This window comes from Myotis myotis, unplaced genomic scaffold (genome assembly GCF_014108235.1).
Source record: "Myotis myotis isolate mMyoMyo1 unplaced genomic scaffold, mMyoMyo1.p scaffold_m19_p_19, whole genome shotgun sequence".
NCBI classification, from domain to species: domain Eukaryota; kingdom Metazoa; phylum Chordata; class Mammalia; order Chiroptera; family Vespertilionidae; genus Myotis; species Myotis myotis.
The window spans coordinates 41699284-41716504 of record NW_023416323.1 but is presented as its reverse complement, the minus strand read 5'-3'; the positions used below and the strand labels follow the sequence as shown (position 1 = coordinate 41716504).

The window sequence follows — 17221 nt, the reverse complement described above, 5'->3', positions numbered from 1 at the left end:
CAGATCCCATCTCAGCCATGCCTCACCGTGCCTCAGTCTCCCCATCTGTAAAATGGGAGGGAAAACAGCATCGGCCTCACAGGAGGGTCCCCAATGAAACAGGATGAGCAGAGCGAAGGGCTCCCCACAGGGCCTGGGGGCTGTCGCTGTCACTACTGTCCCCCCCTCCCCCCCGGGTAGGATCGGCCCTGCCACTTCCTCGCTGTGTGACAGGGTATCGAGTCTCCCGTCTGTGAAACGAGACAGCAGCGTCTCATCAGTTCCTCCCCCGGCCCCGTCCTGTTAGGCCTCCCAGGGCCGGCATGGTGTCCCACCTTTCACAGTCCCCCCGAGGCAGCCCACCCGACCCTCCAGGGGAGGCAGGGGGGCCACTGTCCAGGTGAGGTCAGGGCGACGGGGGGGCAAGGGGTGCCTCACAGACGAGGTCGCACACCTGTGTCACAGCGACAGCAAGACGCAGCTGAAATTCACCCCTGTTCCCCAGGGCCCCTGTCTTTCTCTCCTGTAGGTCGGACGGTGGTAACAACCTCTTTTCTAAGTTGGGGGTGAGGGGGGGCAGGGCTGTGGAAGGTGCCAACCTCTGGGGGCCCTGGACCCACAGGGCACCTCCTGTGGTTGGTATCATCACTGTTTCTAGGAAACTGAAGGCATGTGGTCCGGCCGGGGCCGCGCCGGCGAGGGGCTGGGCTCCCGGCACTCGATGGCTGCCGGCTCGAGGCTCCTGGCAGCTCCCCCGTGCCCATCTGTCGCGATGGCACCGTGCCCCTCCAACGTCGGTTGGCCCCCCGCCCTAGGGCATAAATGACAGGCTCTGATGGGCAGACGGGCAGCCCGAGGCCGATTCCAAGTGCCATCTCTGCCCGGAGCTGGGCCTTTGGGGGAGCCCTCCTCCCAGTCCCCACCTGGGCTTCCGCACACTTCATCGCTCTGGCAGGCAGAGCCCTGGGGCACGTGCATCTGAACACAGCTGGGCAGGCGCCCCTGCCCGCTCCTGCCTGCCCTTCCCGGCAGTGACCGCGGCAGCTGCCCAGAGCAGACAGCACCTGCCCGGGAGCCGGGAGGCCGCTAGGTCACTCCGGACGCTGCCCTTTTGGAGGGTGAGGCCTGCCCGTCCCCCTGCGCCCGGGACCCAGAGGCCCGCCCCTGGCCTGAGAGTCTCGTCCAAGCCCAGTGCCGGGTGCCTGGGTCTCCAGCTCTGCAACCCCAGCAGCTGTGCCACCCCGGGGCCCCGGTTTACCTCCTGGGGCGTCAGGCTCCCGGGAGGTCCTCGGAAACGCTGTCTGGTTTTACTACATTGGGGCCAGTGACTCGGGCCTGCGCCCTGGGCCCCGGAACCCCAAGGGGCAAGCGAGTGCCCACCCTCCGCCTTTTCCAGCGCAGACTCCATAGCACCCCCCCACCGCCCCCCGTGGCCCCGCAGGTGGCCCTGCATCCCCAGAGCAGGCGCAGGAAGAGAAAGTGGTGACGCTGCTCCGCGCTCCTGGACGCGGGAAAGGCCTCGCCCGCTCAGGAGTGGATGAGCCGAGACAAGAGGACGGTGCCTGGTGACACGGTCGGGGCGTAGGCCCCCGGCTGCCGACGCGGAGATGCTCCAATACTGCGCCGCGTTGTAGCCTATCACCCCCATCCCTCCTCAGGCGCATCATAAACAGGCTTCCCGCCGCCTCCATCAGCTCACGGTCCCCTCCCACAGCACACGAGGGGCTGGGACCTCCGTGCGTCCCCAGGCCCTGCACACATCGGGCCCCCGCAGGTGCCAGGAGACCCTGGGGGCTACACAGAGCGGGTGAGCCGATGGAGACGTGAACCGAAAGCGCATGGCGCCCAGACCACAATCGCGGTGACGATGCCGACGATGATAGTGGCTGGTGCTCACCGCCCCCAGGCCCCCAGCAGCCACAGGAGGGGACTGGTATGACCCCGTCTGCTGTAGCCCAGAGAGGGCCAGTGACTTGCTCAAGGTCACAGAGCTGCTCGGTGGTGGGGCTGGGTCTTGAAGTCAGGCTGTCCGTCCCAGGGTATGGGCATGGCGCTGCCACTCCACGCTGCCACGTGATAGGATTCGAGCTGCGCTGGGCTCCAAGTGACACCCTGAACTGTGCCACCATTGCCCACAGGAAAGCCCAGATCCTCACGCTTCACACACCGGACCTCCCCATCGGCACAGCCCGAGGCCCTTGGTCTCAGCCCATTTCACAGATGAGGAAACTGAGGTGCAAATGTCAGCAACAGGAAGTCACTTGGGAGGGGGCGATCTGGGGAAGACGCCAATGCAAGCGGCAGGCTCTCCCTGCTGGAGTCACCAGCACCTTCCCATAGCGCCCCCAGGCCAGGCCCAGCCGGCCCTCGTCCCCCGATGTGTGTGTGTGTGTGGGGGGGGGGGGTGCTCTGGGCTGGCTGACTTCAAAGCAGGAAGGAGGAAGATGCTGCTGCTCACAGAAAGCTCAGCCAAAGAGTCAGATGCTAAGCATGTGCCTAGAGCGCTTTTAACTTTTAATTATTATTAGTTGTAATTATCCGGCTGGATCTGAGGGCAGCGGCACAAAGACACAAGGAAACCAGGAACTTCTACATGGGCCTCTGGAATCTGCAGCGACAGCCCCTGCTCCTTCTCCTTCCCCTGCTGTGTTCTCTTTCCTCCACTTCCTACTTCCTAGGAACTACAAGAAACATGGGAAAGCATGTGGGGATGGATGGATAAGAGGATGGATGGGATGGATGGATACATGGATGGGTGGGTGGATAGGTGATGGATAATGGATGGATGGATGGATGAGTGATGGATGGATAGATGGATGGATGGGTGGGTGGATAGGTGATGGATGGATGGATGCATAGGTAGATGGATGGATGGGTGGATGGATAGATAGATGGATGAGTGATGGATGGATGAATGGATGGATGAGTGACGGGGGATGGATGGATGGGTGGATGGGTGGATGGGTGGATGGCAGAGGAGTCTTCACTCTCCAAAATCCCAGGGTAGAGTGGGAACTCAGGTGTAGATATAGTTACCACAGTCTGTATTGGCAAAGGGAGCAGGGGTTAAACCCAGGGCTGAAGAAGCCAAAGGAGAAGCAGCAGCGAGGGATCTGAGCCGGGCCCACGTGAGCCGGGCCCACGCGAGCCGGGCCCACGCGAGCCGGGCCCACGCGAGCCGGGCCCACGCGAGCCGGGCCCATGTGAGCAGGGCCCATGTGAGCCGGGCCCATGTGAGCCGGGCCCATGTGAGCAGGGCCCATGTGAGCCGGGCCCATGTGAGCCGGGCCCATGTGAGCAGGGTCCATGTGAGCCGGGCCCATGTGAGCAGGGTCCATGTGAGCCGGGCCCATGTGAGCAGGGTCCATGTGAGCCGGGCCCATGTGAGCTGGGCCCATGTGAGCAGGGTCCATGTGAGCCGGGCCCATGTGAGCCGGACCCATGCGAGCCGGGCCCTGAGGCCCGGGATGGGAAGGGATTCACACAGAAGGACGAGCAGGTGCAGGTGCCCCCGGAAACACCCACTCCTGAGCAGGTGAGATGGGACCCGCCCAGAGGACCAAAGCAGGAAGGCACTGCTGTCTGTCCCGCTCCCCGCTGCCCTGTCCTCTGCTCGTTGGACCCCCCAAACCTCATGCCTCTGACCTTCGCACTGCCTGTTCCCTTTCCTGGAAGAACCCCCAGCCCCTCCCCCTACTGGCGCCTTCTCAACCTTCAGGACCCAGCTGACATGCCAGCCTTCCCTGGACACGAGGTCGATTTTTCATTCCTAACATTCCCTCCCCTTGTCCTGACACACACACACACACGCACACGCACACACACGCACACACACATGCACACACACCCCGACACACGCACGCACACCCCTACACGCACACGCACACGCACACGCGCATCACTCTATCTCGACAGTGTTTCATTGTCTTCGGAATCCCGCCGTCTGCAGTGACCTAGTTGGTGTGCTCACTGACTCGGCGTTGGCGGTGCCCACGGAACACCAGCCCTGGGCGAGCAGGGTGCTGCTCCCTGTTCACGGCGGCCCCCGGCCCCCCTGGCAGCGCCCTGCTAGGCCCTCGGTCCAGGTTTGTTCAAAGAAATGCAACGAGGGAGCAGGGCCCACTGAGCGCTCTCGGGGGCTGGGAAGGAAGCATCCCAGGGGAGCTCAGGGGGCGCCCCCGGCTCATGGGCACCTCCCCTGGCTGGGACCAAGACCCGCGGGCAGGGCCCGGCGTGCCCCATCGGAAGGGCACTGGGCTGCACGTGAGCATCCCTCGCCCCGCTTTTAATCGATGGTAATCATTCAGCTGGAAGTGGCACGATGAGGCACATGCAAGCAGACAGCATGAGCTAATCCTTTAAATGCATCCGCTCAGGGCCGGGCTGGCCGCTTGGCCACCGGGGGCCCTCAGGAGCCGTTTCCTGCCGCCTCTCGGTCCGTCAGCGAGGGCGCCTGGCCTCCTGGGCCCCGGGCAGCCCACTGCCCCAGCCGGGCCCCAGCCCCCAGGTCTGCAGGAGGCCAGGACACCCGAGGCCAGAAGAGCCGTTCTCGGGCCCCGCCTCCCTGTGACAGCTCTCCGTGCACCCCGAGTTTCTATAGATGTGTGTGTGGGCGGGGGGCTGGGAAGCTTGAGGTCTTACGAGGTCCCTGTCTCCACGACTGGCGTGAAACCCCCTTCTCCCCAGGCCTGGCCAGAGCAGGACTCACCCCCTCGCTCGTTGCCAGGTTTGCAGGCTCCTGGCCTCACGCTCCAGCCCAGCGGACGCGGCCCACAGGCCGGCTCCCCAGAAAGGGCCCCGGGCGCTCCCCGCTGGGCCGCCTGCCGCCAGGCTCCGCGCATCCCCTGTCGCCGCCGCTGCGTTGCTACCTGCTTGGCCCAACTACGAAAATAGTTTCTGGGTCCCCTGACATGAAGGCTTTTTATAGTTCAGCACCGCAGGCCTCATTTAAATCTATTAGCTCATATAAATGGCAGCGCTGTAAACTTTGGGGGGTTTGCGTGTGCCTCAGTGGCCCCCGTGATCTGGCTTTGCATGCAGCTCTGCCGTGCGCCCGTGACCTGGGGCCAGTGCCCGCGCCTCCGGGAGCCTCGTTCCCATGTCAGTCCGTGGAGACGAGCGTTCTGCCTTCCTGGGCTGCGTTGAGACCAATTCAAGCAAAATGCTTAGCGCGGGGCCTGGACGGCAGCGGGGAGCCGCCCGGGGTGGGGCTGTTCTACTTCTCCTCCGGTTTCGGAGGGTCCTGCCCCGCACGCCGGAGCCGGCCCCGTGAGGCTGGCGACGGGCACACTCCCTCGTGCCCTCCGCGGTGAGGCTGAAGAGCGGGGTTCAGTGAGGCCATCAGGGAGGAGAGGAGGGGCCCTCCATGCCAGGTCTGCGGGCACAGAGGTGTCCGCGGGGACTCAGGGACAGCTGGGCGGCACGGGCCCAGCCTGCCCCTCCTCCCGGGTCAGCTCAGCCCTGGCAGGGGGCCCACGGAGCCGCAGGCCTTCATCTGCCGAGGCCCGAGGCGGGAAACGCCGGCCGGCAGCCCCGATACCGTGGGAGTCTGTGGTTTGCAGTCTGTCTCACACCCCCAACCGGGTCCGCCCGCCGCCCTCCACGGGGCCGGGCGCAGCGGAGGAAGACGGGTCTCAGCGGAAGCGACAGGATCGGGCGTGCGAGCCACCTTCCCACCCCCAGGACATCCAGGACAGAGGGCGGCCGAGCCAGGCCGAGGCCGCGTGTCTCTGCCTCGACGAAGGGACGCTTGATTCCTGGGAGCAGGACCCCTGAAACAGCTCCTGGAATCCAAACCCACCCCAGTGCCCCTACCATCGAAAGGCCCAGCGAGACTGAACTCGCACCTGACCTGGGACTGTCAGAGCCCAGAGCCCACGTCCTGGGTGTCTGCCCATGACCTGGAGTCTTAGGGCCGTGGAAGCCTGTGGACAAGGCCCTCCTCCCGACGGCGCTTACACGCTTGCCGACGACTGTCCCCACACCGGCCTGCCGCCCGCCCGAGGCTCTTCTGGTCAAACAGGCCTGGGAGCTCCGGGAAGTGAGGCTGGACCCGCCCAGCCCGGACGGCGAGCACTCAGGGTGTGGGCGTGCATGTGCGTATGTGTGTGCAAGTGTGCACATGTGTGCAAGCATGTGCATGTGTGCATGCGTGTGCATGTGTGCACGTGTGCATGTGTGGGCGCCTGCTGCCTGCATGCTTAGGAGAACTGTGAAGTCTCCTCCACGTCTTTCCCCACCTGCAGCCTTGGCATTTACTGTTTTCCATTCCACATTTCTGCCCGTTTCCGGGTCATCGTGGCACAGAGACATCCGGTCAGAGCTTTCTGAGTCCGGCTTCTCTCCCTGGGCACCTGCAGCTCTTGCTGTTTGCTCCTGGGCAGCCGCCGGGCGGAGGCCTGGACCTCGCCTCTCCATCCTCCACCCGTGAGGAGACAGGCAGGCGCGGCGAGGAGGGCTCTGCCCTCATTCCCGGCCAGGCTGCGGGCAGCTCGTTGGCAGGTCTCCTGGGGGAGCAGCCGGGAGCAGGGCCGCCAGGTGGCGTGTCACGTGCATGTTTCCCTGCAGAGGAAACTCACAAACTACGCCGCCACGTGGCTGGGCCCCTTGCGCTCCCACCAGCAAAGTCTGGGCGTCCCGGCCTCGTCCACACCCCGGCCCCACTCCGTGTTGTCACTGTTTGTTTGGTTTTCGTCGCGGTGGCTTAACATCATGGTTTTCACCGGCGCGTCCCTAAGGACGAAGGACATGGCATCCACCCTTGCAGGTGAAGGGCGGAAGCAGTGCTTCTCAACCTTCCTAACGCCGCGACCCTTTAGTACGGTTCCTCATGTTGTGGTGACCCCCAATTTCATTGTTACAAATTGAACATAACTAAAGCATAGTGATTCATCACGGAAACAATATGTAATTATGTATGTGTTTTCCGATGGTCTTAGGCGACCCCTGTGAAAGGGTCGTTCGACAAGTTGAGAACCCCTGGGCTGAAGGGTTTTGCTCACTCTTTGTGGATCCCCTCCCCGCCACCAGTCATGAGTTTTGAGAGTTTTGTTTTGTATGTTCTGGATACAAATATGTGACTTGCAAATATTTTTGCCCAAGTCTGTGACTTCTCATCACGTCCTTTCAAAGACGAAGCTTCTTAAACGTTGATGCACGGTGTAAGTCAGACAATACCTCTTCCCTGCGGGGCTTCCCCCTGCAACAGGATAAACCCCAAAGCCTTCACTGCCCTGCAGACCTGGCCATGACCTGGGCCACCTGCCAGCCCCTTCCTCCAGCCCCCATTCTCTTGTGCTTCAGCCACACGTTGCCTTCTGTCCCAGCAACACACCTCGCTGACCACAGGGCCTTTGCACGGCTCCCTTCCACACACTCTCTCCTTCTCGGCACCCAGGCCTCGGTTCAAATGTTACCTCCGCAGAGAGGCTCTGCCTGACCACCTTACCAAGGAGCACCCCACCTTACCCCACACTGGGGATCACACCAGCAAACCGGGCCTCTGCCCTGACTGGGAATCGAACCAGCGACCTCCTGGTGCATGGGTCGACGCTCAACCACCGAGCCACGCTGGCCGGCTAATCCCACCGTATTGCCTCTACGTCCACAGCGGTATTTCCAGTCCAACAGGGAGAACAGCCGCCGTCCCCGCGTCTTCTCAAGACCTCTCGGCCCCAAGTCACAAACAATAGCTTCCCGGAATCCCCAAGGACCTCAGCGACACACGGCCATGTGAGCCAGCCGAGGCCCAGGGGGCCAGGCCGTGCTCCGGCTGCACACCTAACCCCACGTCAGCGAGGGAAGCCACCCTGCCTGCCGGCCCTGGCTTCAGCGAGATGGCGACGAACACTCCCAGGGCTGGAAAACCCTCCTCTCAAAAACCCAGAAAATTGCTGTTTGAACCACTTAACGAAAGCCATTATTTGCATAGATTTGGCGTTGCGACAACACTTCCCCATTTAAACGGTCTGTAATTAAAATCAGTAATTGCAGAAAATAGGGACTCGTTAAGGCTATAATTTAGCGAGGTTCTCGGCACTTGAGGATCTGCCGTAAAGGCTGACGGGGTGACCCAGGAACCCGCGGCTCCCGGGGACCGTCCTGGGGCCTGGGGCCCTCGGCAGCCCGGGAGACGTGGCCGAAGCCAGATGGGACGGAGGCCGCAGCTCCACACTCCACCGGCGAGGTGGGCCTGGCACCTCGGTGCCCACGAAGCTCAAAAAAGGCGGACTGGGGGCCCTAGCCGGTGTGGCTCAGTGGATAGAGCGCTGGCCCATGGACTGAGGGATTCCGGGCTCGATTCCGGTCAAGGGCACGGACCTCAGTTGCAAGCTCAATCCCAGCCCTGCTCAGGGTGTGCAGGAGGCAACCAATCAATGTCTCTCTCACATCGATGTTTCTCTTTCTCTGTCTCTCCCCCTCCCTTCCACTCTCTCTAAAAAAAATTCAATGGAAAAATATTCATCATTGGGTGAGGATTAGCAATAAATAAAAATAAATAAGTAGATAAATAAAATAAAAATAAATAAATAAAAAGGCGGACTGGGAAGTGTGTCTGGGACAGACCCAGGAGCCGCGGGGGAGGGCCGCCGCCCACTCCTGGCTTCCGGGACAGGGCGAATCCCAGGCTTAAGGAAATCACGGTTACGCGATCCTGGGTTTAGCGGCCTGCGTCTGGCTGTGGAAAGCTCAGGTGTCGGGGACCCGGGGCCTGTTTTGGCAGCCGGGCCAGGCAGGTGAGGCCGGTGGGAGGGGGGTGAGGCCCCGCAGAGCCCGTGCAGGAGTAAGGAGGCTCCCGGACGGCCCGCCCACCGGGCACTGACACCGCGCCCCCTACGATCACATGACAGTGGGGGCAGCGGGCCGTCCCCCCACCGTCCCCAGCGCAGAGGCACACGCTCAGGTTTGGATCCCTGGGGCGTCAGGGGTGGGCCGTGGGGCGGGGTCCCTGACTTGCGGGGGGCGGTTTGGAAGCGGCACCCCCTCTCGGTGTAATTGGGCTCATAACTCCATCCACACGGTGATCAGGTGACGGCGGTGTGAGCGACACGCAGACTCACAGGGGCCCAGAGAGGAAAGAAACAGGCTCTCCAGCAAACCGCCCGGGTCAGAGGGCAGCCGGCGGGAGCGAGGCCCTGACCACCGGACGGTGACACCCCCGCCCCCCGACGGTCACCCCCCCACCTCCCTCGGCGCCCTCCCCAGGCCTGTTCTCACCTGGGTGACAACCACACCGCTGCAGACAGGACGGCCAGGCGCGGCTCGGTGACGGCCGCAGCGCCGAGGAGGGGGCTGCCCTGCCACAGGCCACACCGCTGTGCCCCTCCCACCCGGGAGGACAGCACGTGCCCGGCAGCGTTCTGATTCCGCTCGGGTTGTGGCGGCCTCACTCCACAGGCGAGGGGGCCCTGGCACAGCCGTGGGCCATCGTCCAGGTGGGTGGACTGCTGAGTGCGGGGCCAGCGTGGGGGGTGTCCGAGTGGAGGGGGGGCGGTGGTGGTTTCTCATGGGGAGACACACCCTGCAGACCAGGGCGGTGAGGACGAAAGCCAGCACTCCCTCCTCTGGGCACAGAGCGGATGACCTCCCTCCCCATTTGAAACTGGGCGCGGCCACGTGTACCTGCCCCGGCTCAGCGGCTTAGCGCCGGCTCTCCTGACCGTGCGGGGCCAGCAGAGGCCGCGCCCGCCCCGCACCCCGGCCGGCCAGGAGGGCAACCGCCGGCTCCTCGCCCACAAGCCACGTCCGGCCGCCTGGAGCTCTTCCCGTTGGGGGTGCTGAGTACCAGACCCCACCATCCCGGCTGCACCCCGAGACTCGGTGCTGGGTGTGGGCGCGGGCCCGGGCACTGACCTGCAGCTCGGTCTGGAAGAAGAACTTCTGGGGGCACTGCGCGCAGTCGTAGATCTTGTCCTCCTGCCCGTGCACCGCGAAGATGTGCTGCTGCAGCTTGTTGGCCTGGACGAAGACTGCACAGGGACAGGGCGTCAGCGCAGGGCGGGGACACCAGCCCGCGCCACTCACAGGCCCCGCCTGGACACAGCCGGCCGACAGGGGCTACTGGGGCTCACACCAGGGAAGCTGAGCTCTGCCGCCTACGGGCTGTGCAACCTTGGGCAAGTCACTTAACCTCTCTGGGCTCCGTGTCCTCGTCTGAAAAACGGAGACCTTGAAAGGGTGTAGCTCACGGAGCATCTGGGAGGCTCACATGGGTTAACTGAAAAAATGCTTCAAAGATGGCCTGGCACGTAATAAGGCCAGTGAATGCCATCACCCGCCAGGTGCCTTCCACACGTGGGCTCCTGGACCAGAGCACAGGCCCGTAAGGCTGGCACTGCCACTGTCCCATTTTACAGAAGGGAAAACTGAGGCAGCGGGAATGTTCAATGGCGCATCCCAGGCCCCACGGCTGGCGGGTGGCGGGGCCGAGATGAGTTTAACAGCCTTAGCGCAGCGCCTGGGACAGGACGGGGCTGGATACACGGATGGCTATGCTTGTTGCTGAGGGTTGTCAGCGTCCTGATCCCCACACAGAGGCCCCGTGTCCTGGACCAGCAGACCTGGGGCCCCTCAGAGCCAGCCCCCACCCCGAGCCCACAGAGTGTGATGGAACAGAGGGGCGGGGCTCCTAGGTGGAGGGGGAGGAAGGCCCGAGGGCGTGAGTGTGCGGGCGTTCCCACGGCCGAGCCCCTTCCTCGGGCCTGTCACCAGGCCGGTCACCCACCCGCTTCCCGGTGGCGGGAGCCCAGGAGCGGGCAGCAGGAGGCGGCCCTGAAGCAGCTGTATGTCTGGGAGGTGAGCACTTCAGAGGTGCCCCCCGCCAGGCGCCCTCCCCAGGGTGGGCTCCTGCCTGGCAGACGGCAGATGTTGGGGGAGGCAGGGGGAGGCCAGGCTCCCCGGCGCACACCGGCTGCCATCTGGGCAGTGGAAGGGGGGCCGGCAGAGCCCCCGAGACCGGCCTGGGGCTGGGACGGACAGCCGCTTGCCTGGGCCAGCAGCCAGCCTGGGGGCTTGACCGGCAGAGCTGCCCTTGACCTCTCCAGCCGGAGCATGGAGGGAACACGGGCTGAGCTGGGCGGGGAGGAGGCGCGGCCAGGAGAGCCATGGCTGCTGGACAGAGCGCAAGGTTCACGGAGGGGAGGCTGGAGCCCATGCCTCCAAATCGCAGGGCGAGGCTGGGCCAGCGAGGACTCGCAGCAGCTGAGAGCAGGGCTGAGGGGAGGGCCAGAGAGGCAGCCACCCACCGGCCTCCCAGGAGAGGCACAGAGCAGGGGGCAGGGCCACGGGGCAGGTCCGCAGGGCAGAGCAGCCGGGGGTCCCTCGGGGCCTCCCCAGGAGCCCAGAGTCCCTGTCAGGCCGGACGCCTCTGCTGGGTCCCCGCCCTCTCCCCATGCGCTTGGTGTGGCCCTTACCTGTGAAGCACACGGGGCACTTGAAGGTGCCGCCCATGCCCTCGAAGCTGTGCTCGATGAGGTGGCAGAGCAGCTTGGCCGGGGAGTCGAACATCTGGTTGCACAGCTTACACTCGTGGTTGATGCCTTCCTCTGCAAGGAAGCGGATGTCAGTGACCTGCACGCCACCCCACGCCCCTCCCTGCAGAGCAACCCCACCCACGCCCCTCCCTGCAGAGCCACGCCCTGCATGCCACGGCCCTGCCCCGACCCCCAGAACCCGGGCTGGTGTGGGGCTGCGGATGCCGATCCCCGTCCCAGCCCCAGACGGTCCAGCCACCCCCAGCTTACGGGGACCGGCCCCAAAGAGCTGGCACTTGAAGGCGCCATTTGCTGGGATTTGTCCTGCAGGCCCAGCGGTAGGCCGCACAGGCCACCTCCAAGGCCTGAACCCCAGACCGTGTCACATGGAGAGGGCCCCAGGATGGGGTCCAGCCGGGACTTTAACAATCCAATAGAATATTTACTGAGCATGTACTATGTGCCAGGTGCCTTGAGCTGGGGATTGGGGGGGGCTGCTGTCCCCCATTCTAGTGGTGAGGCAAACAGATCGTACACAAAGATAATTAACACGTAGGGGCAATGAGAGGTGCCCTGGGAACATGGGAGTCCTCCCGGTGGGTCGGAGCAAGAGTTCTGGGGTGAGCCTGTGCCGGGGCCGGAACAGGGCAGGGGTGAGGGCACAGGGCGCACATGGACGCGCACTGCAAAGGGCCTCTGGCCACCGGGGGACTTTGGGATTTTCCTCTCAGAGCAGCGGTTCTCAACCTGTGGGTCGCGACCCCTTTGGGGGTCGAATGACCCTTTCATAGGGGTCGCCTAAGACCACTGGAAAACACATATATCATTACATACTGTTTTTGTGATGAATCGCTATGCTTTAATTATGTTCCATTTGTAACAATGAAAATACATCCTGCATATCAGATATTTACATGATGATTCATAACAGTAGCAACATTACAGTGATGAATAGCAGCGAAAATAATTTGATGGTTGGGGGTCACCACAACATGAGGAGCTGTATGAAAGGGCTGCGGCGTTAGGAAGGTTGAGAACCGCTGTCTCAGAGGGACGGGCAGCCACCGGAAGGCATCGCACAAAAACACAGGCAATGAGGTGCTCTGTGTTATGTTTTTAGCAGGTGGCCCGCCCCCTGGCTCCCACACAATGGCAGGCACCCTGTCCGGCTTCCAGATGCGAACCTGGCTCCATCTCCCCACCTGAGAGCTGGGGAGACCCCAAACATCCACCTGAAGGCTCCCAGGGAAGAGGCGGTGCCCTGAGCACCTGCGTCACGCCCACGCCCAGAGCCCAGGCCTCGCAGCCCCACCCGGAATCAGCAGGGCAGAGTTCAAATCCTGGCTTCTCCAAACCTCAGTTCCTGCTGGTGAATAAGGGCCACCCAGGCCCTGCCCCACGGGCTGTGGGGAAGGGAGGGGCTGGCACCTGGGACCGCAGTGGCCCAGGGGTCTTCTGACCAGTGTGACCCCCCAAAATAAAGTCTTTTTTTTAAATTACCGCCATCCAAAAACAGCCTTCCTCTTCTAGTTGATGTGAGGATTAATTAAGCTAATAACATTGATAATTACGAAGAAAAGGGTTGTTTTTGTTTTCAATTTTTTATACTCGATTTCAGAGCAAGGAAGAGAGAGAAATAGAAACACTGATGAGAGAGAAACGCCCATTGGCTGCCTCCTGCTGGGGATCAAGCTTGCAACCCAGGAATGTGTCCTAGCTGGGAATCGAACCAGCGACCTCCTGGTGCCTGGGATGGCACTCAACCACTGAGCCACACCGGCCGGGCAGAGAAGGGGTTTCGACCCGCCCCCGCACACAGCAAGTGCTCAATAAGTGCTTGCCGCCAGCTCCGCGTATCTGAGAACATTATCTGGGACAGCCAAGGACGCGGGCTCCCCTCGGGCTCCCGGGGGCCCAGCCTCACCACCGGCGCCAGGTGCTCTGATTTGCCCGCAAAGACAAGAATTCGGTAGCAGAGGGGCTCTGCCGGTGGCAAGACACAAACACAGATGGGCTGGGGCTCTCAGCCAGCCCCCGGGTCCCCGGGCCCTGGCAGGGGCTGGCAGCGACAGCAGGCGTCCCCCCGGCCGGGCACCCTGCCGCAGAGGCGCACGCACACGTGGGCGTGCCAGCGGGCCTGCCCCACATAGCCCACTGGCGGCATCTACCGGGTGTTTGTCCTGCCCCTGGAGCCCTGGCAACTAGGCCACACGCACCCGGTAGAGATCCAGCAGCTCTTCCATGGATCCTCGCGGAAAAGAATTCATTGACAAGTTCAGGGACACGGGCGGGCTCAGCACGCACAGGCCCCATGCACGTCCTCCTCTTCCCTCGGGGAGACTGTCACCGTAATTAGAGATGGCCTCCAATGTGGGGGGCTGCCTCAGAGACCCCCAGCGCACCCCTTGCCCCACAAACCATGCTTCTCAGTGCCTGGCATCGAGTATGGATTCAAGGAATGAAAAATGAATGAATGAATGAATGAATGAATGAATGAATGAGAGACAGCACCCTTGCACATGGCCTTCCTATCAGACTGGGGCCGCCTCTTGGACATTAATGAGGCAGAGAGTGTGTGAAAAAGACATTGTAGGGAGGACTCTATGACCGTTTGTAACATAAGCTGAACTTCAGAATTCACCCTGCTGGCTGGGAAAAACACATTTCCAGAAAAGAAAAAAGTGGGCTCAGAGAATCTGACCGCATCCTGAGTTAGTACAGCCTTGGGGGGCTGGGGAGAGGGGTTGCTCTGAATCCTTCCCCATCCGTGTGTGTCCCACCTGGACACCTCCTCCAGGCAGCCTCCCCGGACTATGCCAGCACACACAGCTGCCCCTGGCTGGGCAGAGCGAGCCTGGACTCATCTCGCCATATCCGACGAGTCTTTCTGACCCTGGCAACCGGGCGAGGGGCACAGATGCTGTCTTCTCCTCCTCAGAGCCCCGAAACATCAAGTCCCGCCTGGGTCGGCCGCAGGAGAGGCTCGGGAAATACTCACGGAGAAGAGATGCCCCAGGCGGCCCTCCCCCCTGCCCGCCAGCGCCCCCCGGCCAGGCTGAGAGGGCAAAGGAGGATTTACTGCTCTGCCCAGCGAGGCCTTCAGCCACTTGGCCGTGAACGGAGCCGTGCCGTCTGACACACCAGCACCAGGAGGACAAAGAAGGCTCCTGCAGCTTATAAACCCGAGGCATCAGGGCCGACAGCCCCTTTCCGTCCACCGAGTGCCGAGCGACTCGTCAGCGGGTCCCCCTGATTCACAGATGCAGCTACGCCGCACCCACGTTCATAAATACGCGCCCAGTCAGGCAGCGGCAGCCGCAGCCGTCCCACAGCCAGGCAGCCACCACTGCAACAAATCGCAGCCCCACACCAGCGTGGACGGGAGGTTCCGGGCTAATTGGATCCACATTCCTCCTTCTCCCCAAAGTGCCGAAAATGGGGAGACGGGAGAGGGAAAATAAAGGCAGCAAGACGTCAAAGGGCGGTGCAAACAGCAACTCCTGAGGGTCCCACCGCCTGGGAAGCACTTGCATTCAGGGCAGCCCATCCGGTCGGCAAATCTTTCTGAAGAAGGAGGCCCTGTCCCCACCGAGGGGGTTGGAGGTGCTCTGTGGGGTGTCCGTTATGTGCACCTCTGCCCAGGAAACCACCCAGGAAAACGTGTGGGGGCACCTAGTTAGAGGGCGGCGTTCCTCTGCGCACCTGTGACCAGGTGGGCCAGCCCGAGGTGACCAGGGGGGCCAGCCCGAGGTGACCAGGTGAGTCAGCCCGAGGTGACCAGGTGAGTCAGCCCGAGGTGACCAGGGGGGCCAGCCCGAGGTGGCCAGGTGAGTCAGCCCGAGGTGACCCAGGTGGGCCAGCCCGAGGTGACCCAGGTGGGCCAGCCCGAGGCGACCAGGTGAGCCAGCCCGAGGGGACCAGGTGAGCTAGACCGAGGTGACCAGGTGGGCCAGACCGAGGTGACCAGGTGGGCCAGACCGAGGTGACCAGGTGAGCCAGCCCGAGGTGACCAAGTGGGCCAGCCCGAGGTGACCAGGTGAGCCAGCCCAAGGTGACCAGGTGAGCCAGCCCGAGGTGACCAGGTGGGCCAGCCCGAGGTGACCCAGGTAGGCCAGACCGAGGTGACCCAGGTGGGCCAGACCGAGGTGACCAGGCGGGCCAGCCCGAGGCGACCAGGTGAGCCAGCCCGTGGATGCTGACAGACTTCACCTCCTCCGTCATCTCCACCCTGCCACGTTGACAACCTCTCATTCTGTCCCAAGTCGCAGGGTCCAAAGACAGCAGCCCCCTCGAGAATGACTTTCCAGGGCTCTCTGAGAGCGCACAGCACTCGGGGGACCTGGTGCAGAATGGCAAGGCTGCCTGGGAACGCGGGGCGCAGGATTCTGCGAGGGAAGACCTCTCCTTTCTATTCCTTTCGTTTGTTTTAATAGCACAGGACAGGCATCTGCAAGTGAGACCCACACATACAGCTCAAGTGGGTTATGCAGCCCAACTCACGTGCAATGCAGAGTCCGCCAGCTCCCTGCACCCCATCTTGCCTCCCGGTCCCCAGAAGTGGGGTTTGGCACCAGGAGTCTATTGAGTTATTATGATTTTTTAAAAATATATTTTTATTGATTTCAGAGAGGAAGGGAGAGGGAGAGAGATAGAAACATCAACGATGAGAGAGAATCATGGATCGGCTGCCTCCTGCACGCCCCCCACTGGGGATGGAGCCCGCAACCCGGGCCCGTGCCCTGACCGGGAATCGAACCGTGACCTCCTGGTGCATAGGTCGCCGCTCCACCACTGAGCCCCGCCGGCCGGGCTATTATGATTTTTAAAAATTAAAAAGAAAAAACCATCAGCACTGCCAAACAACCCAGCCAGCCCGAACATCCCAGAGTGTGTGTCTCTCTCAACTCTGCTCAGGAATAATAAGTGTTAATTTTACACTTCATTTCTCAAAAAAAAAAAAAAACCACAATAATAATAGGCTGTGCTTTTGCTTAAAACCAAGTCGGCCTGCTGGCACCTTTCAGGCTGAAACGGTGTCAGCCGAGAGAGGCGCGGGCTTTGTGGGGCAGCGCCGTGCGGCGCTGACAGTCCCCGCGCCGACTTTTGTCTCCGCAAGCATTTGATCCCTGGCAGACACGCACTTATTTCCATACGGGACTTGGGGGAAGGGACTTGGGGGAAGCCGGGAGGAGAGAGAGCTGATTGCCAGAACCTGAAGGTGGAGCGCAGGTGGGCCCCGCCGCGGTCAAAGGCAGGCCTGGGCCGCTCTCGGAGGCCGCAATTTGCTGCCGGGAGAAAGGGGCGGCGGGCGGTGGGCAGGGCATTGTTCCCCAGCTCTCACGCTCCTGTGACCGGGCCCTCCTCTAAGCCGGGGCCCCACGAGGGAAGCTGACCCAAGAGCGGTGCCCTTAATGCGTGTCCCCCCCAGGCCGAGAACCAGGGACTGGCTGTTGGCGGTGCGGACAGGGGCCTCACTGGCCTCCTCTGTGCAGGAAGCGGCGATGAAGGACGCAAAGTTAGGTTCCATCGCTCACTTGCTGTGTGTGCTTGGGTAAGTTACTTAACCTCTCTGGGCGTCAACGGTTCCTGCTGGCTGGCTGCTCTGCCCCAGGACCGTCTCCTCCTCCCCTCCTTCACTCAGGTGTCTGCTCAAAGGAGACTTCCTCCAAGAGAACGCTGCAGACACCCCGCTAACACGGCGCACACCCCATCCTTTCCAGCAACTCAACAACCTTTAATTTCCTTCATGGTGCTGGCAACCCCTGGTATAT

At 62.5% G+C, this 17221-nt stretch overlaps 1 protein-coding gene across 3 annotated transcripts in view; it reads right to left on the bottom strand.

Moving 5' to 3' along the window:
• Positions 1-17221, bottom strand: part of ZNF423 (zinc finger protein 423) — a 230993-nt gene that overhangs the window by 13782 nt on the left and 199990 nt on the right. For all 3 annotated transcript variants that reach the window (XM_036346629.1, XM_036346630.1, XM_036346632.1), the window contains 2 exons: positions 11391-11522; positions 9832-9947 (listed from right to left, as the gene is read on the bottom strand). In XM_036346629.1, the coding sequence (XP_036202522.1) occupies positions 9832-9947; positions 11391-11522 (248 nt within the window). The remainder of the gene's footprint in view (positions 1-9831; positions 9948-11390; positions 11523-17221) is intronic.